At 35.9% G+C, this 27,062-nt stretch overlaps 1 protein-coding gene and 1 non-coding gene across 2 annotated transcripts in view; one reads left to right on the top strand and one right to left on the bottom strand.

Moving 5' to 3' along the window:
• Positions 1-916: 916 nt before the first annotated feature.
• LOC145978090 (synaptic vesicle glycoprotein 2B-like) overlaps positions 917-27,062 on the bottom strand; it is a 47,747-nt gene continuing 21,601 nt past the window's right edge. Inside the window, exons 3-11 of the mRNA XM_083110530.1 lie at positions 18,124-18,285; positions 13,586-13,748; positions 10,575-10,696; positions 9,534-9,772; positions 8,689-8,864; positions 5,528-5,787; positions 4,411-4,570; positions 3,828-3,955; positions 917-1,391 (exon numbers count right to left, since the gene is read on the bottom strand). Coding sequence (XP_082966656.1) covers positions 1,336-1,391; positions 3,828-3,955; positions 4,411-4,570; positions 5,528-5,787; positions 8,689-8,864; positions 9,534-9,772; positions 10,575-10,696; positions 13,586-13,748; positions 18,124-18,285 — 1,466 coding nt within the window. The 3' untranslated portion in view covers positions 917-1,335. The remainder of the gene's footprint in view (positions 1,392-3,827; positions 3,956-4,410; positions 4,571-5,527; positions 5,788-8,688; positions 8,865-9,533; positions 9,773-10,574; positions 10,697-13,585; positions 13,749-18,123; positions 18,286-27,062) is intronic.
• On the top strand, positions 16,978-17,052 carry TRNAT-UGU (transfer RNA threonine (anticodon UGU)). The gene has a single exon. It is a non-coding gene; the product is annotated as a tRNA-Thr (tRNA).

The raw sequence follows: 27,062 nt of genomic DNA, 5'->3' as shown, positions 1-27,062 counted from the left end.
ATTAGAGAGGATAATATCCAACTTTTACATATTAGGCCTTAAATTCTGGTGGGGGAACAATATACAACCCTTGAATATCAATGTTAAGTCTTAGATCATGACGGAAATTTTAGTTAGGGGGAATGACCATTGAATTTGGGGGGGGGGGGATATTCAGCTCTTGAGTATCTTATCTTAGATTCTTGGTAAATCATTTTTTTTTTTTTGAAGGACTGTTTTCCTAAGACTGTTTTAACAATCAGCCATATTGTTCAGGTTCAGATGTGGTACTTGTGCAAACAGTTAAAATGTCCTTATTGTATGACAAAGCAATGACAACAGAAGCGCGTTACTTTTGGAAGCAAAATAACGGAAACGTGTTACTTTTCTAGAACAACTTACTCAACTCTGCTAACCATCAACAACAATATGGTGTTTGGACCTCGCCGATAGAACAGTGGCTAAGGCCTTGCATTCAATCGTTTGTGGAAGCAAACACAGTGAACTAGTCCCGATTAGCCTAAACACGAAGTGAACTTAAACAAACAGCTTGGTATTTGTTAGAATATAGCAACTTTATATTTACTTGTCTTTCTACTGAGTACAAGGTTATAAATCAGCATATGACTTACCCACATCGAAATTGGTTTATGGCATAATCAATATCAACGAGGCTGGTTAAAATAGAAAATGAAGATGACAATCGTGGCAGAGTATGTCACTTCTTTTCAAGTAGGCATTATGTAAAAATGTAATATTGTCCTCATGTTGCTGGGCCAGTATCAAAGTTTATATAGGGGCACTTTCCCAGAGCATAAAAAAAGGAGTTGAGGGTACAATATATTCCCTCCTCATGTGCAAGTGATGTCGGCATAAACAAATTCCAAATATCTTAAAAACAATGTGCACAAGTACAAAGAATAGTATATTTTCACTGCGACATGAAAAAATACACTAACTTATCACAGTTCAAAAATAATGTTTTGTTTTGTTGTTTTGTAAAAATATACATCCAGGAATAATTTATTAACAAGTATAAAATATATGATCAATAACATGTCTTAAAACAAATGAAATACAATATATACAGCAATATTTTAAGCTCTCTACATGATACAATGTACTTTTCATATCTATTTTATTATTTATTAAGGCTAGGCAATGCCTTGGTAAATATGGAAGAGTAATTTTGGCTTATCAGGAGCACGTCAATAGTGTTGAGATGCCGTTATATTGGCAATTGGAAGTTTGTTTCTTCAAATATACTACTCTAGCCATCTCTTGTGTCCTATTGGACAAGGACCTCACTACGCCTCAGATCTTATTGGTACGGCCTTCAGCCAATAGCAGAGAGTTTCAGGATAGTGATCCACCTGTAGTGTTGGGGAACAATAGCGACAGTAGGGCAGCAACTAGAATGGAAAACAAAAGATATGTGGGGAAAGAATCGTGATTAATTTTCGCATTCATAGAAATGCTACAAGGAAATGAATCAGACGTTGCAACGAAACTCTCATTTATTACAATGGAAAGCAGGAGGATTTTTTTCTTCATTGCTAGCACCAGCACTATTTATTTATTTATATATTTAAAAACATTACACTACAGGCAAATGCCCACTTACAGTGTCTTGTATTATAACACTGTTTGGTACACAAAATATGCAATCAGCAGAATTCATAAGGTACAATACTATGATAATATGTGTTACAGTAATATAAAAATTAATACAAGATTAGATATGAAAAAGAAGTATAAAGTAGTAACCTGACAGGTGAGGTTAGAACTTACACATGATAACCAAGAAAATAACAAAGGAAAAACATATGAGCTTCACCTTACATATAAACGATGATTGTAGATGTAATGATAGTAACTAGTAATTAGTAAATAACACAAAAAGAAAAAAATAGGATGGACCCTTTCGCCTGTACATAAAGAGACTGAACTACTAAACAAAGTTAAGTCTGGTGTTGGAAGTAAGTTTCAGTTTCCCTTTTGAACCTTTGAAAACTTTGGAAGATGTGGTACATAAAAAGGGATTTCTGAGAGCAGCTGACAGGAGTCTAATGAGTTGTTTAAAAGTTTATGAAAGAATAGTAACTGATGTAGTTTCTTCTATCGCCTAGGGATTGTACATTGAAGTATTTTTTTAGGGTATGGTAAGGAGTATATTTGGGGTAAACGCCGTCTTTTTTAGTCTTAAGAATCGAAGGAACTTCTTTTGTACATTCTCTATTCTGCTGGTTTCATTTAGGTTTTGTGGGAACCAGACGATAGACGCGTATTCCAATTTCGACCTTACGTAGGTATTGTATAGCATTTGGAATGTTTCTGATTTCTGAAAGTCGTTTCCCATTCTCATTATAAACCCAAGGTTTCGATAGCTACCCTTCTGCTACAATGCGGTCGATGTGCTTTCGGAAACTGTTATTTTCTTCAAACTGAACACCAAGATCTTTGTAACTAGAAACTCTGTCTAACATGTGGCCACTGATTGTGTAAGTGTGCGTGTGGGGTTGTTTCTTTCGAGTGCAAGTCATAATTTTGCATTTGTTAAAATTGAGTTTTAGTTTGTTTTGAGCGCACCATTCTACAAGATTTTCAATGTCTTTTTCCAGTTCCAAGGTATCATTATCGTTCGTTATAGACTTAAATATTTTCAGGTCATCCGCGTACAGGAGTTTCTTGGAATGTAGCAGGCAATCTGGGAGATCGTTAACAATCACAAGAAATAGCAGTGGTCCAAGGTTCGATCTTTCCGAGACACTCGAGGAGGTCTGGAATACAGTAGACATGCTATTATCATATCTAACATACTGTTTTCGGTCTTTCAGGTAGGAGGAGATAAGTTTTAAAACACGGACTGAGAGGTAAAGATGGTGAAGCTTTTGGAGAAGTGTATCATGGTCAACAAGATCGAACGCTTTTGAAATCAGTAGTTATAAATTACATCAACTTGCCCTTTCCTGTCCAGCATCAAGGTTATAAAGTCGGAGATTTCCAATAAATCTGTTACAATGGACCGTTTGGGTATGAATCCATGCTGGTGAGGGGACAGTATCGGATGAAGGTGCCTGGAAATCTATTTACGTAAGATTTGTTCGAAGAGTTTTGCGGGAGTTGAAATAAGTGCGACTGGCCTATAGTTGTTGATATCAGCTTTGTCGGAGGTCTTTTACGGGACACACCTCAGAAAGCTTCCATACCAAAAATGACGCAGGACAACACACGAAATTGAGTACACAAATGCATATTTCTTTGTGTCATTTCCTTTTCCTACCCATTTAGTTTCTCACTTCAAGTAAATTGAAAATCTTGAATTCTATACAGGGATGCATTATACCTCGATAATGGTTAATATTATTCTGATTTGGTTGTGTGGAAGTAATACTCGTACGTGTAATATTTCATATTCAATATCAAAGCAATTATGTCAAATTTTATATTAGTTAATATAATCGAAATACTGACTCCAATAATTGATATAGTTGTTAAAAATTAAAACCATTATATTATATATTTAGCTTTAACGTTGAAATCAATATGACATTTTTCAGGTTGAGTGTTATATGTATGATTTTACTTGAATTGTGTTTTATGGATTAAGGTGTGCCTTTGGTGTGCTAATGGTGAAACAGAGCGTTTTGAATTGAAAAGTCTTCACCTTTATTGTAGGCTCTGTGATACCTAGTCGTGGTTTAAAGCCTATTAAATGGTAATTTGTTAAAGACTTTCTAATATTTTGAACAATTAAAATAATTTCGGTCACAATTGTACAGTCACGGACATTTCTGGGTTGTAGCAACCCCCAATGATACCTTATTGTTTACTGAAGCACTACTTACCGATCATTATTCCGGATACACATAGAATCACGTGTGCACAATAGTAGTCTACAAGTTGTCCAATAACTACATTTCCTACGATAGATCCTAGTCGCCCTGCAACCATGGATAGAGATACAGCTTGAGCTCTGGAAAAGATATAACAATGTTTTGGTACTCAATTATGCAAGAGGATGGCACTTATTCACAGCCTTTGTATATATCACAGAAAGCTGTGATATATACATGTAAAACACTGAAAAAATAAAGGAAGACAGAGATCCTAATATGGAGAGAAGAAAGATCTTGCTAATAAGAAGGAGATAGAAGAACATTTATTCTATCATATAATATACATATACATATGCGTGTGTGGTATAAAGCCAATAATGGTTATTGAATAATTTTATGTTTCCCCCGTCTGCCACACCCCACCCATTGCCCACCCTGAAAATATTCTGGCTTCGCCAATGGCTCACTTGTGGTGATATAATTGGTGCAATTTTAAGAAGATCAACCTATCTGATGAGACGAGAAACAAACTATTTTTTTAACAATTAAAAAAATGAGAATTTCAAAGCACGATAATACTATTTTAAGTTACCTCAGGTGTGTCGGGAAGAGCTCCACAACAATGCAGCAGAGAACGCTAAATGGTATTGTTGCTGTGGCTTCGAAAATGCAACTCATCACCAAACTCTCCATTTTGGAATTCACGAGATAGAAGGCGAGTGCTGAGCATCCAGCAGCCAATAGACTCGATACTGAAAAAGAAACATAAAACATAAAATAAATAAATTATAGGTCTTATGGAGCCATATCTAGATGTTTAAGTCTACACCCTCCCCCCCCTCCAAGAAATAAAAATGAAAAAATAATATATTATTGCTGGTTCAGAGCTTAAAGTTATAAAGTGAACATGTTTACCATAGCTTTTACAGATATATTTCAATCCTAAACACATTCAATAATTCATAATTAATATTTTTATCATATAAACTTCTTTAAACTTATTTTAACTACTTAAAATTAACTCGTAAAACTATATACGTACACTGGTTATTTAATAATTTTTGATGCAGTTATTATTAGGGTCAAAAGTTATAATGACGTTTTATGTAAAAAATATTAGCTGCTTATGTTCATTGAAAAGTGGAAAGGTTTGCAATAGTTAATTTTAATGGTGATAAATTAGTATAAATTAATTTCCAAATGCAAACACAATAAGGAGATTCAGAATATTGAGGCTGACAAAACAGAATGAAGAAATTATTCCTCATTTATATACTACAAATTTTGTTATTGCGTTTTTTTGTACTGTTAATATGTGAATATTTTTAAATTCACTGTAATATTTTCATTTAACATTTATGTCAAGTTATTATTTTTATCATCATATATCCTATAGCTTTTACTCTAAACACCAGATGAACGAATATCTGATACGTACAACTGCTTCTTTATTTTTTCAGATTTCAAACCAGCACTGAGCTAAACAATTATTTTTATATTTTGTTAATATTTAAAAGTTGACCAATCTCAATAAGGGAAAATCTCTGAGAATCAAGGGAAAATTTTAGTCACAAAGACTATATTTTGTAACTTTTTTCATAAAAATCAAATTATTAAAATATGAATTTCTGACCCACGGTTTCAGCACCTTTATTTATCTTCGGTTAGTCTTCCGTAACGCTAATTAACTGAAACAAATTATAACTTACCAAGGAAAAACTTCCTCCCGAGCCTGTCGATGCAGAAAACGACGAATATGTTCATGGGGATCGAGGAGACGCTGATGATGAGGGTCGAAATGAGGACGTCCTTGTCCATTTCGTTCTCGCAGAAGTCGTCAATTCCTGTCACCATGTCGGCCCCGACTGAGGCAACCTCGCACACCGAGGCAGTCTCGTTGGGATAAAGACTCTCGAAGATCTCGTACCTGTTGTATATCTCCGGATTCCACAGCACCAGCGTGAAGTATCTGCAATATGAGAACACACACACACACAAGTAGAATGCTATCACAGAGTAATGTGACTCAATTGGGTACTGGTTCTGTATTAGAGATATTTTAAGGACCAGTGATTTACCTACACATACCTACACACACCCAAACTAAATTTACCCTTATATCATCCAGACGAAAAATTGTGCACAAACCTCTGTTCTGAACATCCACGACCGACGACGTAAAAAATATGCAAATATGCCTACTACAAAAAAAAATCAACTTAATTCTCGAGGGGGTACAGGGTCAACGGCCCAATAATGAATTCCCAATTAATCCAAATAATAATAACACATCCTTCTAGCTAATAACAACATAAAACATTTATAAACAACATAATCTTCATAAACCATGCACTATCTCAACGGGGTACAGAGGGTCAAGGGTAATTTCATTATATTTTGGGGTACTCCGCGAAAAGTGGTACTCCATGTAAATAACATCATCATCAGTTAATGTGGAAATTATTATTGCTTTTAATTGCGTTAACGCTTAAATGTTTGTAAATGCATATAATTTGCACATATCACCAATAAAAGTCACTAGCATCTGCAGCACATACAAATGAAGTCAAAATTTACACACGTAATGCACTGTTGTTGGTGCTTTTCAGGCACTCAGCCTATACCATCATACTCAAGGTTTTTTTCCCACTTGTTAGCAGACACCACAATGAAATCAGTTCATTATGAAGATTTTAATTCAATTGTCATGACTAGAACCTAAATATTTTATGTGTAAAATTTCACATACGTAACGCTGAAATGGCTCTTTTACATCTGCAGATGGTTTTTGAAACTTCATGTTTTACATTTTAATGAATTCATTAAATAAAACTTTACGAAATTACCCATTAAATTAAATTGAATTACGCAGTTGTTTATTGTTCTTGGAAAGCTAAGTGGAGAGAGATTAATAGAAGCGAAGAAAGAGGAAACTTTGAACAAAGAAATATACAAGATAGAGGAAGTGCTGAAGACATAGGGAGAATGTGAAAGAGGAAAATCACTTAAGAGAAAAAAATAGGAAAGTGTGAAGAGAGAGAGAGAGGGGGGGGTGAATAGCATATAAGTGGTAAAGAGAGGTCTGGTTAAGGAGTGGAATAGAAAAAGGGAGATGCAGAGGAAGGATAAGAAGGAAACTAAGAGAAATATGGGAAAAGAGAGAGGTACACACGATCATAAGTGATATAAGAGATAAATAACAAAACAAGGAGAGGAAAAGAGGAATATAGACATGAGAGAAAGAGAAATAATAAAAATAAATAACCAGGCGAGAGGAGAGGACACCCCAAATATTCTCGTCCCAACTGCATCTCTGTGACCTAAACATTCATGAACTTGTAGAATCTCCTTTTCTATGTTTGTAGAAGTGTGTCACACAAGGTGACGTCAATTCTTTTGAATGAAATATCCTTGTTTGTGAAAGACATGGTTTATATGAATCAGTAAATGAAACATCTGTTTCCAAAGTGCAAGTCAAAATACTAAAATAGGCTGTACGCAGGAAACGGAGTAATGATTGAACATTGTAAACATTGCAAGCTGTAAATATCAGTGACTGACGTCACTCCACTGAACTACATACGAACGGCGTGGAGGCAGGATTCTTTATAATGAACGCGATGAAGTCACCAGTGTTGGCGGTGTACGTTTTTGCTCGGTAGCGATCACACGACATCCACAAATGGGGCCTTAACTCCACATCTTCCTCCATATGCCTTCACCTTTAATTGATTTTTCTGAAGTAGCGATCCTTTTTTTCAGTTATTAGTAGTAATTTCCTGGGGCAGCGGTTCATAACCCTTCGGCTGTGGACCTGCAATGACCCACCATGTCCTCGCAGGGCATGCTTGTCGTGAAGGTTCAAAGATAATATATTGTGAATTACAAAACCAATATATTTATAAAATTCAAATATTGTCTCACAACTTGTTAGGAGAAAAATGTGAAATATTTATTATTTTATTAAAATTATATATTGTTTATAATACGCGCAAAATCTCAGCAAGGGGCCCCGGGATTGATAACTGTAAGTCCGTTCCCAAGTAGCCTTTGTGTGCATAAAGTGCACTTATATAAACTCAAACGAACTCATCATCAGGAGCAAACCTAAGAGGCGGAGTGGTCATCACAGCGCGGTACGACGACAGAGGTTCCGGGTTCGAATCACGTCCTGAACATGGGTTTTCTTTGTGAGCGTCTGTTCTTCAGTTTAATCCCTAATCCTAATCTTCGGAATTAGCCAAAAGTGGTAGCAAAGCGAACCAATCATCATTAGGACTTCATACAATATGATGCACTTCAGGACTTTTAATATTAAGTCCTGGGCGGAAAGGGAGAAGGGGCAACAAGAAAATATATATAATGGTGATCCGGAGTAAATCGAAGGCTAAGCACAGCCGCCTATGAAAAAGTAAATATTCATGCACAGCATATATAATTCATGAATGAATTCTCTCGGGCATCATCGACCAGATCAATTCTGGAACAGTTTCCTAGCTTTTGAGAGTTAACGTCACTCTCATCTTCAGAGTAGAAGGGAAGATGAAGATGAGAGCGACCTTAGCTCTCTAAAGCTCGGAAACTGTTCCAGAAATGACCTTGTCGCTGAAGTCCAAGAGAATTTATTCATCATTCACCGCCAGATTTACTTTATATATAATTCAGTTTTGCAGTAACAATAACCGAGAGTTAATTTAACAAATAAGTAACTGCATAGCTGAGTTATTTTTCAGATAAGTAAGTTCGGTTACCTAAAAATACATTATTTTTTTAAAGATTTACCAAAATATAATGGAATCTTCAGTATCACCAACTTAGTAAAAAAAATCAGTGACATGAAAATATATAACCAAAGAATGAAATTACTTACCCATACATGAAGCCGAACTGAACGAAGAGCATGATGAGGGTGTTCTTAAGATGCTTAATCCCGAAGAGACTCTTCACCTGGTACCATACATGCCTCAGAATGGTGCAGTGCCTGCTGCCTGACTCCAGGACTGGAAAGAGAGCTGTGTCTGTGGTTCCCACACTTAACACCTTTACCTGAGGGTTAAAAAAATCATTATTATAAAAAGGTATCATAGATATGTACAAATCAAAGATTTATTTATCTCGAACACAACAGGGAAGAATCCAATCACAGCGTTCTACATTGTGGATTTTAAATTGGTAATGAGCGTTATTGGCAATGAAAATTTTACAACTTACCATAACAGACTGAGAAAAAAAGAAAAAGGTGTCAAAACAACACAACATTTTGGTCAACTTTTAACTTCGGTGGTGTTAAAAAACACATGAGCTGTGTGCTGACCTGCTTTTGAACACCAGTACAATAGTCTCGAAGCAAGCCTTTTTACAAGTTTCACCAGAAATTTAAAGTAAATACGCAATATTGTATATGGTTATCCTGATGCCATTATAGTCAAATAATCAAAATATTTTTATAGGCTATATATAAAAAGAGGGGCCCAGCCGCTTCTCTGGTTTCAGTTCCTGACGAGGAATTGTTTTGAATTCGTTTTGAATGAACGAACTTGAAAGAAATATAAATTACTTTATTGCAAATATTTTGTTTTTGTTAAAGGCCTTCTTCCCTCCAAACTGTGAGAGGCTCAAATAGTCAATGTGTTGAAAAACCCTTCATTTTGAAAGCAATTTATTCATTAATCAAACTAGAACTACTTAGATGCTTAGAAAAATGTCTAAACTCACAGGATAGTCCAATTTGTTCTTCCCTGTGTTCAGGCTGAACATCGTTCTGAACACTCGAAGAGCATCGTCCTGTCTGCCGCTGGACAAAAGATACTTTGGGCTTTCTGGAAACGTGGTCAGCATCAGAGCTGCTACGAGATTAGGAATGGTCGACAGAGCCACGAACATCCTCCACGAATTGAAGAGGAATATGTCGGATTCGTATGCCCAAGGCTGTGGGATCACCATTCTCGCAAGACCTGGAAGAAAACGTGAGGATTCAGTATGTTATTTTGCAAGGACATTTCATGTTTATTGCCTCAAATTTGTTCTCTGTAGGCTTTAGTAAAAGAAGTAGTTTGTTTTGTAAATCTTTGAAGAAAGAACTAAGGAGGGGGGATTTTAAAACCTACGTTAGAAGCTTCATAAGTTTGGCCATGGCGAAGAACGAAGCGGGTGAAATGACAAACTAAGAAATAAGACTGTGTTGGAAGAAACTGATAAAAGAAGAGGTCCCAGGCTCGATCCCTAACCAGGGCCCCTAACCCAGAATCCCTGGCTTCGTACCGCGCTGTGCTAACCACTCCGCCACACAGGTCGGCAGGTCCCCGGTTCGAATTCCGGCTTGGACCGTGGTGGAGTGGTTAGCACATCGCGCTACGACTCCAGGGGTCCTGGGTTCGAATTCCGGCCTGGGGATGGATGTTTGTTAGTGTCCATTCATCAATTTCATTATTTCATCACTCATCTTCATCTTCGTAATTAGCCAAAAGTGGCACAAAAACCGAAGTAAAATAAAGCAAATCAATCAACCAATTCTGGCTTGGGCTTGCGTGTTGTTTGGGGGTGTCCCTTCATCAATTTCATCATATCATTACTCATCCTCATCTTCACGATTAGCCAAAACTGGGAGAAAACGAAATGAAATAAACCATATCAATCAATCAGTTAGTTCATCATTCATCCTTATCGTTACGATTGATCAAAGAAGTAGAGAAGCGATGTGAAATAACAAAAATAGAAATGGATGTGTATTTCTAACCAAACTACGTAAATACGTACCTGCTATGCCTACTTTCCCAAGTAACCAATAGACATCCAGCCAACAGACAGAGCCTCCTCGGTTTTTCGACGGTTGGAATTCCGCTAGATAAGGGTACATGACCGTCACGGCACCACTTACGCTGAAATTATTACATAGTAGTAACAAATATATCAACAGCAATGGAATATTACTAAACTTATATCAATTAATGATACTACAACGTATAAGAAATTAAGATTTGGCCTTTTTTTTGCAAATTAGTGGACAAAGTCACAAAGATGTGTCCATTGCGTAACATTGTTTCTGATGTATAGATACAAGCACGAACAAAGTGTATTCAAAAGTAAGCTCTATCAATGAAATTCTCACTTTAACTCATTACTTAACTTCAATCAGCTGTGTTTATTACATCAGTCAACACTTTGGCAGCCTGTGACTACTTTTCTGAAGTTCTTTTTCCTACCAAAACCTCAATTTCTATACCGAAGTTTTTCTTTTATCTTTTCCACATCTTCTATTATTGTCCCTTGCACTTAAAAAAATCCTTGCTTTTAGTTATTCCCTTCTACATCTACATCTATCCTTTTTTATCTTCTATTCTAATCACCAGGGAACGAATTTATACGTAAATACACATTTGAAGCTGAAATCAGTTATATTTTGTATTATCTTTGCTCATCATGGCATGTAGACTCGAAAAATTCAGTTTTTATTTTCGATATTTGTACATATATTAGGTTTTGGCTCACACTTTACATGTTTTAGTTATTTTTACATATCATTTTCATATTTGAGAACATTTCTCAACATATACTCCATATTCGCGGAATAACTACATGTCCCTGTGTGACCTAATGAGTTGGGTGAATTTCTTTCGAATAACTGACAATCTCCGAAACGACATTACACAAACGAAAGTTTACGAGCTATTGTTATACCCTCCAATTGCGATAATTAAAAGGTTTCTGTCATCCGAATAATAATGTGTTTTTTTCAAAACTGTTTGGTTTTGCTCATAGGCGCCGACTCCAAGGGGCTTGGGGGGGCTCGAGCCCCCCCAATGTTAATGATGTGGGGGCAGAGCCCCTCAAATAATTTTGCTTAAGAGGATCTAATGTATTATTTTGCTTCTCTTGTGAAGTTTACTCTGAATTGTGCAACATGAACTTAACTTTAAATACACATTTGAAATGTTCTAGACCATCAAATTTGGGGGGGGAGCTATGAACGGAGACAGCAAAACACATGACTTATTACTATATACTAAGTATATAATTATGAGTATTGTTAACATTTTTACTAAAAAGAGTTTCAAAATAACGAGGTGATATGACAATTATACCAGTATGTTGTTTAGTGAATTCTGAACAATTTGAGGTCGTAAACACGACTTTCAGGCAATATTGATATGTACGATATTTAGTTATCCTCGAAATCTCTTCCTCTAGTCCAAAGAATAAGGGGAAAATCATTCTAAAGTCTTTGAGTTTATTTAACACTGGTTTGCAGTAAAGTACGCAAGGAAAGCTTATGAAAAGTCTGTATTGTGAAAGCGGGAACGACTATGATCAAAGGCATTATTGGTAAAGCACAGCGTGTTATGCGTTTTTTTATTATTGCAAAATTAAATTTAAAAAGTAAAATATTGTAACAAGAACAAAAAAGTAAAACTAATTTTCCTGCGATTTGTGTTAGCATTTATGTAAATATTTAAATAAAACTGTTAAATATTGTAAATTTTCGTTATTTTTATTTGTACGTCAACACTAAGGTTATTTGCACCCGCCACATGTCCTTTCTTTACAAGTCTTTTGGGGACATTAAAACACACACACCCATCCCCTCGCCGGCACTCGAACCCGAGACCTCCGGATCAAAGCGAGTTTAGTCGAACACTGAACACGTTCCGCTACCGAGGCCGGCATAAAACTGTTATGTTGGCCTCTTAATGTAAAGACATAGCCTATTTTTAAATAAAAATGTTAATTGTTATCTAAAAAAAAAAAAATGAGCAGACACAGAAGACATAATGAGAGTTTGAAACATTTTCTAAAAGTTTTTCATGTTACATTTCATTTGCATGAGGAATATAATAGCTGCTTAAACACTGCTATACGAAGACGTAATTTTTATTTTTTAAAAAGGGAGTGAGTGAGTCATTCATTCATTTAATTCAGTGTTCAGAGCCCCCCAATAATTTTGACAAGTCGGCGCCCCTTTTGCTATTCTAAAACACTTCAAATTCCCGACAACGCCTGACAGCAGCGCCAGAAGCAACGGTTTTGTGGCGCACGTATGGGATTCACTTCTGGTTTCTATTCAAGACAGTCACGGTAATAGTCACAATGCCGAGGCTTTATTTTATGTAGCTCATGTAGTCTTATGTTAAAAAGGTAATTTTTATACAATTTCAAGTCTATATTTATCTCCATATTTTGGTGAAAATAACTAAATACGTATTTACATATATAGCACATTTTTACTACTTACAAATCCGTTCCCTGCTAATTACTTTTGTTTATATTTTCATTAATTGTTATACCAGAACACAGTCGTACGTGAAATAGTTGTTGATGTAAGGCACAAGATCGGATAGACTGGATATTGCAGTGAAAAGCTGGCTATGAATGAAATAATGCATAACACAAACATTTGACATATATTTTTATATATTGTAGCTAAAAGCAATATGCTTTATAGATTCAATTGATTCCATTTCTATTATCATGTAATTGTTGCTTCTCTATCAATATCTGGGAAGGGACATTCTTGGATTATACATATAACTAATATATAATTTTCATTAAAGTAATAAGATTTGAATCCATTATATTCTCTTCTTTAATACCATCCTGGTGTAGAGTTACCATCTCCGTTCTCCAAATCATCTGTTTTCTCTATGATAGAAATCCCTCTCATTCTTAATCCCATATTTTTCCTTCCCAGTATTATTTCACATAGAAATTGTAGCCAAGAAATATTATGCATTATTGATAGTAATTCTTAAAATCAGCGCAAAAGACCTCACCTGAAACCAGATATGAACCGACACACGAGAAACAGTTCGTAGGTCTGAGCAACGCTGGATGCCAATCCGGATACAACGTTAACCACGATTGACGCCACGAGGATCGACTTCCTGCCCATGGAGTCCGCCAGCGACCCCCAGACAAAGGCACCCATGCACATACCTTGGAAAGAAAAAGAGAACAGTGTAGTTACTTTTCACATGAAACTTGTCCTCGCATCTCATCTCGAGAGTTCCTATATCAGGACAAAAGACAGGATACGGTCACTTTACTAAAAGGAAAAATAAATATTGTGCTTTGAACTGTGTGCGTATATTGTCTATTATCTATTAGTTAAGCTACAACCATAATTAATGGGCAGGATCTGAACCACTGTAATTTGCTCGCAGCTGAAATCCACTCCGAGACCACTTTTGATCCGTCTATAATGAGTTCACGATTAGTATGACGCGCTCAATTGGTGCGTTGATTCTAAGAAGGAAAGACAGAGGAATAATGATACAGAACGACAGACAGAATGGAAGAAATAGGAGGATTTGAGGGAGAAATACAACTACAAAAAGAGACAGAAATAAAATAGAAAAAGGGACAGAGAAATGAACCAATACATGCAGTAGACAGGAAGGCATAATAAGAGTGAAGAAGAGAGAGGGAAAAACATGAATAGAGAGAAGAGGATAAAAACCGACTAAAGAACAGGGAGAAAGAAAATTATAAACAGAGAAGAAAGAGAACTCGAGAGAGAGAAAAACAGGTAATAATCGAAGTTACAATGAGAGAGAGAGAGATAAATAAATAAATAAACAGAAAGCGAGATAAGAGAGATACAGATAAAAGATAACGACACAGAGAGAAAAAAAGAAACATAAAGCAAGAGTAATAGAGCCTGATACAAATCAAGGAAGTTAGAAGGAGAGAGAGAAATGAAGAAGGAAGATACAAAGTCGGAGAGAAGGAGAGGGAGAGAGATAAATAAAGAAACAGAATAAAAAGACACAGAGAGAGAGAAATAAAGGAATAGTAAACAATAAAACGAAAGTATAAGAGACAGATAGAAGTAGAAGTTAGAATAAAGACAGAGAGAGAGGGAGAGAGAGAGAGAGAGACAGAGAGAGAGAGAGAGAGAGAAATAAACAAAAACAAAACGGAGAGAAAAAAAGAGAAATAAACATAAATCCGAGTTTTTGATACAGCCTCCCTGATGGCGCAGTGGTAGCATCATCGCCTTGCAATCAAGGGGTCCCGGGTTCGATACCCGATAGAGGCTCATAATGGTTCGGACCCCCTTTAAACTGTAGCCCCAGTCCCGATTAGCCTTACTGTGCACAAAGGAGACTTAAAACACCAAATCAATCAATCAATAAGTTTTTGATACATATGACAAAAATTTTCAAAAATTTAATTTCTAAAAAATCTACAGTAAGAATCACGAACCTTCCGACCCTCTGTAAACAACCGTATCACTTCGAGTAACGTATCACTCCGCGCCAGCTGTTCGTGAATGGTGCGGCCATCATATGCTGCTCGCTCGCAACTTTAATTTTACGTAACATGGAAAAACGTATTCTTATTTTAACTGATAATCTACACATTGAAGTATAATAAATTTTCTACAAGTGATTAAATACGTGTTCTTGTTCAAGAATGAACATATTTTTCTACGCCAAAAGTCCCATTTATCTGACACTGGGTTAACAGATCCCCCCTTCCCCCCTCCTCTCTCAGTATGACAGCGCCAAAGTTATACAAGAGAGTGAGAGATTCGTTTCAGTAAATTCAAGCCTTTATTGCCCAACATTGTTGACATGTAGAGTATTGTTTTCTCCTTTGTGCAACAAATATACCGCCAGTTTTAGCAGAAGCTAAACAAAGATAAGCCGGGGGATGAAAAGAGATTGTTTATCTTTCTCTCGGTTTCTCGTGCACAAGAAGGCGATGATAAGCGCATTATTTACGCACGTCTCATGCAAGTAATGTATTTTCTTACCTTGATTCAGCAGTTCCTTTTTGAACTTCAGGCATTTTCGGCGCTAGACATCATCCTGTCACAGTACGGTCTGTCAAATTTGCTTCCCAAAAAGGAACTCAACGTGGCACAAGAGGCGATTTAACACCGACTGCTAAAATTGGAAAGATCGTCATCAATCATCACTATCAACATCTTCCCAACAGTGCACAGGACGGCTCTTTGATTGAAAGAATACGAAAGCACCTCGCGTTGTATTGCGCTTATCTCAAAATCGGTGTACTTGTTTATACGAGCAACAACGTGTTTTTTTCGCGGGACTCACGACTTGACCGGTCGTTTTCCTTTCTTTCACAGCACCGAAAACACAAAGACGCAGACACACAATTACACTTGGACACCAACTTCACTGCTTGCTCAGGATAGCACCGACACAACGTCGCATAAACGTTAAGAACAACCTGCTTCTTGCCACTTTTCAAACGGCTGTATTTCCGAATGACTACTCTGAAAACACGGGAGACCTTCCTGCACGCATGGAAGTCGCCATGTTCGAAATTGGCGCTATTTTCTTGCTGTTCACGTGATCGATTGTAATTTATATAATAATCACGTATTATTATTATAAATAGAAACCTTTAATGAAAATATATTTTAAAATGTATAATCCAATGTAATTTACATGTTTCTCTTCCATTGGCGTACTTTCATAGAACGGACTACATGATGCGGAAGAAATCCGTTATTAGGCTGTTGCCAACCTCAATACTTCTCACTAAGTCAAGTACAGAAAACGGAAGTGGTATGTCGAATGTCGGCATATGATAGTGCGATTTCACATTGTCAGTGACGATCCTCCGGGATGGGGGAGGGGGTGGGACGAAGGAGTATATCTATAATTCAGAGGTGTTCACCATCCGGATGGTGACATCCTCACACTCCGGAATACTTTTGTGGGTGAAGGAGGGCAGGCCGTAGGGTGAGGGAGGTTGATTTAAAATGAACACCTCTCAACAAGAGAGAAGAAAAATGTGACAATATTTAAAAATTCACCCGCAAACATGCATTTTATTTTATATGTAGCGTACAATAAAATGTGACTGCCTCAAAATATTTCTGTATTCCTGAATCTTCTTTCCCCACTTTTATGCTTCTCTAAGTTGCCGTTTTAGTTTCCCTTGGTGTCTTTGCTGCATAATCCAGCATTTTTGAACGGGATGAAAAGGACATACGAGTGTGTTTTCGGATGAAGTAACTTTAGATATGTTGAAGTACATTCTGGAGGATACTGGAATGTGTGGCACTGAGGTGTAGATCGACCACGCTGTGACACGCACATTTGTCATTAGTTACGAGATGATGAGGGATAGGTGATATTTGAATGCCAAATTAGTTAGCCGTCCCCGTGACGGAGTGGTTAGTAGGGCCTCCACCATGGCGCAGTGGTAGCGTCCTTGCCTTGTAATCAAGGGGTCCCGGGTTCGATACCCGGTGGAGGCACAAGTGGTTCGGATCCCACTTTAAACTGTAGGTTCAGTCACGATTAGCCTTACTGTGCATAAAGTGGACTTAAAACAGCAACTCAAACCAAACGGAGTGGTTAGCACATCGGGCTACGACGCCAGGGGTCCCGGGTTCGAATCGTGGCCTGGGCATGAATGTTTGTGAATGTCCATTCATCGATTGCATCATATCATCATCATTCATCCCCATCTTCGCAAATTAGCCATAAGAGGCACAAGAGGGGAAATAAAATAAAGCAAACCAATCAAATCAAATGAGTTAGTTTGATTATTTTATCTAATTAATAATTATTAATTTAGTCAATCAAATCATATGTATTAACTTACTTTCATTATCTATAATAATAAATCATAACACTTTCAAACATCAAATAAATTTAATGAAGCGACCCCGGTTTCAAAACGTAATTTATCTCAGTGTGTCACATTCTTCTAGCAAGGTTTTTTTTTAGTAAAATATGAGAGAAAATTAATCCTTTGGTACGGAACCGTCTTACTTCTGGGGGATAAGATGTCAATTTTATATTTGATTTTTTTAAATTTAGCGTTGCTTTTCTTCCACTTTTGGCTAATCCCGACGATGAGAATGAGTGATCGTCAGATGAAATTGATGAAGGTACACTCACAAATAACACCCATGCCGGGATTCGAGCCAGGGAACTTCGGTGATGAGTCTGAAAGTCGGCCACCAGGCAAGATGTACAGTTTTTTTACATACATTCAATAACTTTCAACAGGTCATCAGTGATACACTGCTTATTCCGCATCTGTTGACAAATGGAAATGTTTTTACACCTTGTAGGCTATGTGGATTATTTTTTTTCATAAGTTTGCAACACTGTTAGGGTACACGTGCTTTTGTTTACAGAAGGTCTGAAGTTCTATGATTCTCACTTTTTTTTTATTTTTAAAAATTGTCGATTTTCGAACAATATAATAACCAAGTGACTTGTAAGCGATCAAAGAAATCTAACTGCACTGAATTGAAATACTGTGATACCTATTTCTTTTTCAAGGACGAAATTATGGTACATTTCAAGCAACTTACCGGCCAGTGGTGCAACATTAAGCCATCCTTTCTTGTCTGAGGTAAGTTCGAAGTCGCACTGTGCTGAAGGTAGCAGATAAGACACCACAGAAATATCCATGGTTGCTCCTGCATTTAGAACCCCACAGATTAGAAGGAGAAGATGATGAAATTTCCCACTACCTGGAAGATTTGGAAAATCAATCAAATAGCCTTTTATAAAATATAATTATATTATTATTTATAGTTTGTGAGATGAACATATACCTATGTATGTTTTTTAAACATTAAAATTCCGACTGGAATACTGGCATTCTCCTACAGCTAGTTAAATTAGTGTAGATCTAACTTTTACCCACAGGTGGTACAGTAAAGTTAAATATTGACTTCTCATGGAATTTATAAATGTACGGGAACGCTATAATATTCTTCCAGTTAATATCATTATAATTTTTTGCGTAATTAACTAAATCCAAATATTTGAGTATCTTTATAATGTAAATCTACTATTAATTTTAGAATGAACTTAAAACGCACGCGGTGGCTCAGTCGGTAACGCGTCTGACTACCATGCTAAAGGTCCCAGCCCCGGCCGGTTTAAATCCGGGAACTTTTCTAACGATGGAAGCGGCCCTGGCGCCCACCCAGCGTCGAATAACATGTGTACCTGGGGGAAACCGTGGAGGGTAAAGGCGGTCATGGGCGTGATGCTGATCACATCACCCCCACTCACGACCGGATACCCCCTATACGCCTTCATGGCGTGGTGCTATGCACAGGGGACCACTTTACTTTTTTTTTTACTTAAAACGCACGAAATAATTTTCCATATAAATATCATATCATTGTGGTTTAACTTCAGCATCTGTTCGTTTTAACTTTAACTTTTCATATCTTCAAACATCAAATGTTTAATAACGTTATTTTTCTGTCTGTTTTTTCTGTGTACAATAAGTTCTATAATACTATTTTGCAATATTGACCTTATTATAGTGAGAAAAAATAATAACAGTTATGGTTATGGGTGATAAAATGGATTTATCAAGACTTGATTGGTACATTCTCTCTCCCATAATACCCAGGTAATACGATGAATCAACCCACGAAAGTTAACATCAAATTCGCGAATTTCTGGAGTATTCGACTAGGGGAAAACTAAGTTATGAGTAGAGTTTAATAGCACTAGTGACGTTCACAGCACAACTCTTACTCTCGTACGGTGTGTTTTAACTAAAATTTTGAGAACAATTTTTCTAAAGTCTGTAAGTTTTGTGAAATAGACTTTTAATTAAAAGTGTTAGTGCTTCATATACATAGTCCGACAATTAAGTAATGAGACAGTCGTTAACAAATGAAATGGAAATAAAATATCTGAACATTGCTCGGCAAATTGTCCATGACTATTTTCATTAATTTTTCTCTTACCTGCTTGTTTTTTTAAGCAGTGGATTTTTATGTATGCTGGTGCAGAAGTTCTCAACAGCTTGTTTTGAGTTTTCTTTTAATTCTTGAAGCTCTTATTGGGTCAAATAAAGTGCACGAACATGGTGATGGACAATTTGCACGGTAATACTCGTGGATCCCACTGTACGCCCCTCCTGCATGAATGCAGCAATTGGCATGGTTGGCCAACGATTGAAACGACATCTACAAGTCTTTATGTGGTATGACTTGGAAAACACTTTTGTTTTAAACATGCCAACCCTGCTTTATAGACAGAATGAGAATAGTCTGTGGTGAAATATTAGCTAGTTGCGTAATATATAGTTACAGACAAATTCAAGCTTAAATTGTGGATTTAATCATAGCTTTTATTGTAAAAGTGTTGTGTGTCATTACAAGAAAGTACATTTATTGAAACGTAAGTTAATATTAAATAATCTTGTGATTTAGAAGATAAATCAGTGTTAAAATCTAGATTGCATGGAAGGCTCTGGGCCATCCAGATAAAGTTTCCTGCTTGTAAGAAATTCAACAAATTTCATTCAAGTGAGGGAAATGTCTAGCGAGGAAACTATTAATCAAAACAGAGAGGACGTCCAAATGGAGATGAATGAAGTAGTGGAAGTAAAAAAGGATAAGTCTTCAAATAAAGACGGAGACAATATGGATGTTGAATCGGTTGCTAAGCAACCAAAAAGTCAGAACACAAAACGAAATCGAGAAAAAGTTAGTGGAAAGGAGGAATCTATAAATGCTCCAAAAATTTTCAAAGCAAACGTATTAGAGCGTACAGTGCAATCAAAGGATAATGTGAATAAAAATGACTTATTCTATCCTGGGCACGATGGCCCATATATTGTTCTTGTTGAAGGCGTGGAACACAATGTTCGTAGCTTTAGTGCTATTATGTTAGGTAATCACTTAAGAGAAGCTAGAATTAAGGTGATTTTTTTTAAGGCATCGGGTCCTAATCGTGCAAAGGTTTACTTTTTAACATCCAATGATGCAAATTACTTTTACTTGAACAAAGAGTTTCAGAAGAAGTACAACGTAAATGTCAAAATCCCGAAGAGTCTTTTACACAGAATGGGACTAATATATGGGTTACCGTTATATATAAATTTAGAAGAAGTACAAGATGAAGCAGAGGCTGAGAGAAATATTCCAATAATCAAAATGGAAAGAATGAAGAAGAAGATTTATCAAGAAAATGGGGAATTTGGGTTCAAACCGACCAAATTGATCAGCATAACGTTTCAATCACAAAGGTTGCCTTCGCATGTAAAGCTACTCAGTAACATATTTCAGGTACAACCTAAAATAAAATCTGTGATGCAGTGCAGGAATTGTTTCCGTTTCTCTCATACAAAGGATGTTTGTAAGTCCAAAGCGATATGTCCAAGGTGCGGTTATTATGAACATGATGATATATGTGCTGCAGTATCTAAATGCATAAATTGCTCAGGAAATCATCTTGCAACTGAGAGGTCGTGCAATTGATTTGGTGTTTTAAGTCCACTTTATGCACAGTAAGGCTAATCGGGACTGGACCTACAATTTAAAGTGGGATCCGAACCACTTGTGCCTCCACCGGGTATCGAACCCGGGACCCCTTGTTTCCAAGGCGACAACGCTACCACTGCGCCATCGGGGAGGTCAAGAGAGGTCGTGCAATAAGTGGGAAGAGGAAAGAGAAATTCAGAAGGTGATAGCATATGAGGGCTGTTCATATCAAGAAGCAAAGAGAAAAGTTAGTTCTAGTAGTTCATTTATGACCGAAAGAGAAGATTATTCTTATGCAAACATACTACAAGATTTCCCAGTGCAAAAAACAACTAAAGCAGACTCTTCCTTTGTACACGCTCCAAGTTCAGCAATTACAACAGGTAACAGATATGAGGTACTGGACACTCTAAGAGATGAGGAATCAGGGACATCAAGAAACTTATATTCTTAGAAATCTTCTCAACCTGAATTTTACAACAAGAACAATAGTTATGCTGATCAAAGACTTGGGAAGATATTTAAAAGTAAAGAAGTTATGATAAAGGTATGCAAAATCTAAAGTCGTGTGACAAACCTAAAACCCAAAACGAACAAGAAAGACCAGATTATATTTTACTAAATTCCCAAAGCAGTCCAACGTCAGTGACAACAAGGGAAAAACAAAAATTACGGACTAGCATCCCACAATATGACTCTCAAAAGCAAATAATGATTAGTTTATTACAAGTTATGGCGAAACTAACGTCGAACATAACTGTGGATGATAATCTTCAGAGAATTAAAATTATTTTAGTCGATTGTGCAAATATTACTTCACAGTTATTGAAACTAATTGAAGATCTTGAATCATATGAGATGCTCAACATTAAATATAATAATCAGTAAGTTATCACATGGAAAATATGTTTTTGTTTGTGCAATGGAATTTATAATCGTTTCCTTCAAGAAAACTTGAACTCATGAAACTGATAGAAGAGCATCATCCTCTCGTTATATGTGTGTGTGAAGTATGGGGGGATGGAAGAGTTTCTATTGAAATAAATGTATCATGCAGTACTTAATCAAAAAGGTGGAAAAGGAGTGGGTATATTTATAAATGGAAGTCTGGCATTCCAACCCATATCATTTAATCCCAATTTAGTGATTCTTCGAGAATATCGGGTGGAAGTAGTGGGAATACAAGTGCAAATTTTGAATAAAATATTTACCGTTATCTCGATCTATATACCATCTTCCTATACATCGCAAAAAATTGCAGTGAAGCATTTAAGGTCTATGATTAGTTCGTTCAAGACTCCATTAATCATAACTGGAGATTTCAATTGCCACCACCCATTGTGGGGTCGACAGGCAGCAGATAAGTTGGGTCGAACTGTTGTTGAATGGATGGAGGCGGAACAGTTAACTATAATAAATGATGGTTCACCTACTCATATGCCTAGAAATGGAAGTAATCCGTCATCTATAGACTTAACATTAATTTCAGAAAAGTATTGTGCAGACTTTACATGGGAGGCTGATATGGACTTGAGAACAAGCGATCATTATCCATGTTATTTTTATCTGGCTTATTGCCATGCAACAAATGAAAGAATATTAACTATTCGTAAATGGAAAGTATTCAAAGCTAATTGGTCTAATTATACTAAACTTTTAAATATTTATTTCTCAGAGGATGATGGATTAAAACCTGATAATATTACATATGAGGAGTTTGTAAAAATCATTTCGGCTGCGATGGACTTGAGTTGTCCCAGGGTGATAAAAAGTAGTCAGCTACACTTCCCAAAGATATACTGGTGGACAGAAGAGTGTGCTGAAGCAAAACTGCATAGAGTCGAATTAGCAAGAATATACTCACATCAACGAAATCTGGAGAACTGGATAGCATTCAGACGTTCTATGGCTAAATCAAAGATATTATGCATAAAAGCAAAAAGAAAATCATGGAAATTATTTTGTGAAAATTTACACCCAAGCATGAAATTAGGATATGTGTGGAAAAAGTTTAGGTCGCTCAAAAATCCTCGTACAGCAAATTTTGAAATCAAATTGGAAGGCTGAATTTATTCAGAAACTCATACCTACAGTGCCAGACGGAGTAATTGAAACACCAAATGAATTATGTAGTTACACATCAAAACTACGTTCGGCGAAAGGTTTTGCAACTCCAATTTCAAAAGAGGAAATCTATGAAATCATCGGTAAGAGTAAAGAATCTGCTCCAGGGATGGATGGATGGAATTACTTATTCGATGATTAAACACCTTCCAGATGTAGCGTTAACAGGGATGTGCACAATTTTCAATAAATTCCTAAATAATGGAAAAGTACCAGAAGATTGGTCCAACCAGTTGATTATTCCAATTTTAAAAACAGGCAAGGACCCTCAAGTAGGTAAATCATATAGACCTATAGCTTTGACGTCAGTTATAGGAAAGATATTTGAGAAACTGATACAAAAAAGAATAGAATGTTTTTTTTAGAAAGCCAAAACATATTTGAGTTCGAACAAATAGGATTTCGAAAGGGATTAGGATGCCAAGACGGATTAATCACTCTTTCCTCGTATATTTTCGACTCACTGAAAAGAAATAGAATTGTATTAGCTGCATTCTTAGATGTAAGCGCAGCTTATGATAATGTAGATATTAATATCCTAATCCAAACAATACAACAGCTAAAAATACCTCACAACTATGTTTTGATATTATGGAAGTTACTGAGTAAAAGATCTGTATATTTCCACTTTTTCAGTGAAAGTAGAAAACTGTATTCAGCCTGCAAAGGGTTGGTTATCTCAAGGAAGTCCTTTGTTATTCAACATATATATGATTGGGATGGAAAGGAAATTAATTCCAACAATCAATTATCTTCAATATGCAGATTATATCTATCTATATGTCCACGACACAAATTCATACTGATTTTCCTGTTTTAGAGGGACAAATATTGCAAGTGCAAAAGTGGCTTGAAAGTAAAAAACTCTCTATTGTCATCTTGGATGAAAAACTAACTTGGAAGGACCAAATTAAAGCAATACAAGTCAAATCAGAAAAAGTGTTTAATTTGTTCAAAGCAATAGCAAATACTCAGTGGGGATGTCATCCTCGAGTTACGTTTTTATTTTACAAGAATTAGTTTTGGCCTATGATAGATTATTCTCTATTGGCAATGTGTAACTTGACAGAAGGAAAATTGAATTCTATTGATGTCATACAAAGGAAATTCTTGAGAAGATGTTTAGGCGTTATGAACAGCACTCCAAACGTAGTAGTATACATGGAAGCGGGTGAATGTTCCATTTCATGTAGACAGAAGATGTTAGCAGCAAATATGCTCTTCAAAGTGAAATCATATTGTGAGCATCCTTACAACAATGTACTAACAAATATGATACACTTATATGAAACAGGAAAAATAACAAACAGAAAAGCTGCTATGTGGATAGAATTGTATAATTCGTTTTGTAAAGAATACCAGGATGTTCTACAGATGCGTTTACGGCCTGTTTTTTCATTAGATTATCCTCAAACAGTCTCTGGATAATATTCATTTCCCTCGTTATTCGCACATATCGGAATATTTTACTCAATGGCCAAGTTTTTATTTCATATACACAGATGGATCTAAAAGTGAGTCAGGAGTTGGATGTGCAGTGTACGATCCACAACATAAAACATACCTATTATTTCGGCTTCCACAAGACTGTTCAATATTTACAGCAGAATCTTAAGCAATTTACCAAGCTTTAATATATGTCCAAAAATTAAATTTACGAAAGTTCTTAATACTTACTGACTCGCAAAGTGTATTACAGGCTCTTAAATCTTCTTACAAGAGTCTTTACAAATTATCCCCTTATATTATAAATTGTATACAATTAGTTCAAACAATACAAAAATCTGGAAAAACCATTGAGTTTTCTTGGGTTAGAGCTCATAGCAATATTACAGGTAATTCTCATGTAGATGAATGAGCAAAGAATGATTAAAGAAAGCAGTGCGTCTTCCAAATATTACGAATTTATCATTATACTATATGGATCATCTCCCTAGAGTAAAGAAGAAAATTCTAAATGAATGGTTTGATTGGTGTCGAAATGAACTTACAACAGTTGGAGAATCATACAGTCCATTTGCTGAATTCAAAACACAAAACCATGGTTTCATCATGTAAGTGCTACAAGAAATGTAATTGTATTAATTAATAGACTGAGAACGGGCCATTTGTGTACTAGGCAACATTTATCCAAAATTGGAATAACGAACAATAAGAAATGTGAATGTGGCTGGGAAAGTGCAGATGCACAACATATAATACTGGAATGCTCAAAATATAATAGAGAGAGAAAGATCTTGTATAAAACTTTAAATAATCTAAAGGTTCAGTTTCCAACAAATTTGTTAAGTTTAGTTGTTAATCCAGATGTGCGGATTGGTTATAGTTTGTTATAATTTTTAAGGAAGTGTAACATAAAATTGTAGCCTAAAAGGCAAAGTGTTCTTTTTTTTTAAAAAAATATCTAATATCTGTAAAATAGGGGGGAACGACTGATAATTTTATTGTAAAACAAATGTTTATATTTTATATGTGTATTGTTATGGACAAAAAAACGGCATATAAGCTGTTAGGTTCCAAATAAAGGAATGAATGAATGAATTATAGACAGATTGCACACGCGGGACAACATAAAATCAGTCTCATTCCTTAATTGTCGGACTGATCTGTGTAACTATTCTGTCACCAGCACTATAAGCACTTTCAGAAAATTATACAAATTATAGTTTAATGAAATAAAATGATCGAGATGTATCAATGGAGAAATTTTAACTTGTTGTGTACTTGCAGCAATATTATTATTTCTAAACTAAGGTAATATTATCTTACAAGAATTCGACATTTTTCTGCAGTTAATAAAGTTATAGGAATGTTAACAATTTTCTGCATTTAATGAAGTAGTAGGAATGTTAGTATTTTCTACAGTTAATAAACTGTCTGGAATGTTCACACTTGTAACGGTAGTTTAATTAAAGCAAGGAAAGTAACTGTCTACAATTAACGAAGTAGTTAGAACGATAACCTTTCGTTAGAAAAATTGACTAAGTACATTAGACAAACTTTATTTCATGGCTTGGTTTTTAGGGGAATGGTGGGATAGCGTCCTCGATGCTTGATCAATACAGAACACACTACGCATAACGGTAAGAAAATACTCGTAAATGTCACAATTACCGGACCCTGTGCATTAATATTATCAACGTACTGCATTGCCTTGTTAGGTGTTATTCTCCCTAGAACCACCAGTTCATATTCTGCCTACAATATAATTAAATATAATTAAATTAACAATTTCTATTACACTGAAAAAAGCAACATAAAATTTGTCGCTATTGATGATGAAATGTAAACATTGTTGTTCATATTACATTTTAAATGCTAAATAGGATGTATTTCTCCGTTTGCATCTCCTCAAAATCTCTAAAAACTACATTTCAGACAAGATCTCATTCCCGACACATTCCCAAATAGATGTAAGGAATTGTGATCACTCATTAGAACATCGGCGTGTTATTTTTTCTTTTCATTCGTACTTATTCGTAAATATCTTCTTGGTTCTCAATGTTATGGCTAAATTTTAAAAGCTTGGAATTAATTCGATATTGCTAAATCCATTTGAGATCCATCTTTACGTGGCTATGTAATCACACACGAACGCCTAGCTCTTACTGGTCTGTTCCCAGTAAATGTGTTGTTGCAACAAGCGCAGTACTGCCCAGATGTAGTAAAACGACCCGTTTTTTAAAAGTACTTACAAGCTATTGTCTTGCTAAGAACCAAGAGGCATTACTTTCTCCTTTAACGACACGTCATGAGCGCTATGCATCCTGATGTAGAAGCATTCACAAGATTACTTCTGTGTCTGAGGTTTCATTTGTGTGTATTTTTCAAGTTCAAGATGAAGTTGAAGTTTATGCATGTTAGCAGTCTGGTACAGTGGCGTAGAAACG

Source organism: Lepisma saccharinum, chromosome 24 (assembly GCF_977018435.1).
Source record: "Lepisma saccharinum chromosome 24, izLepSacc3.1, whole genome shotgun sequence".
In the NCBI taxonomy this organism is placed as follows: Eukaryota; Metazoa; Arthropoda; class Insecta; order Zygentoma; family Lepismatidae; genus Lepisma; species Lepisma saccharinum.
Note: the sequence above shows the minus strand (reverse complement) of the source record. Positions and strands in the feature narration are given on the sequence as shown.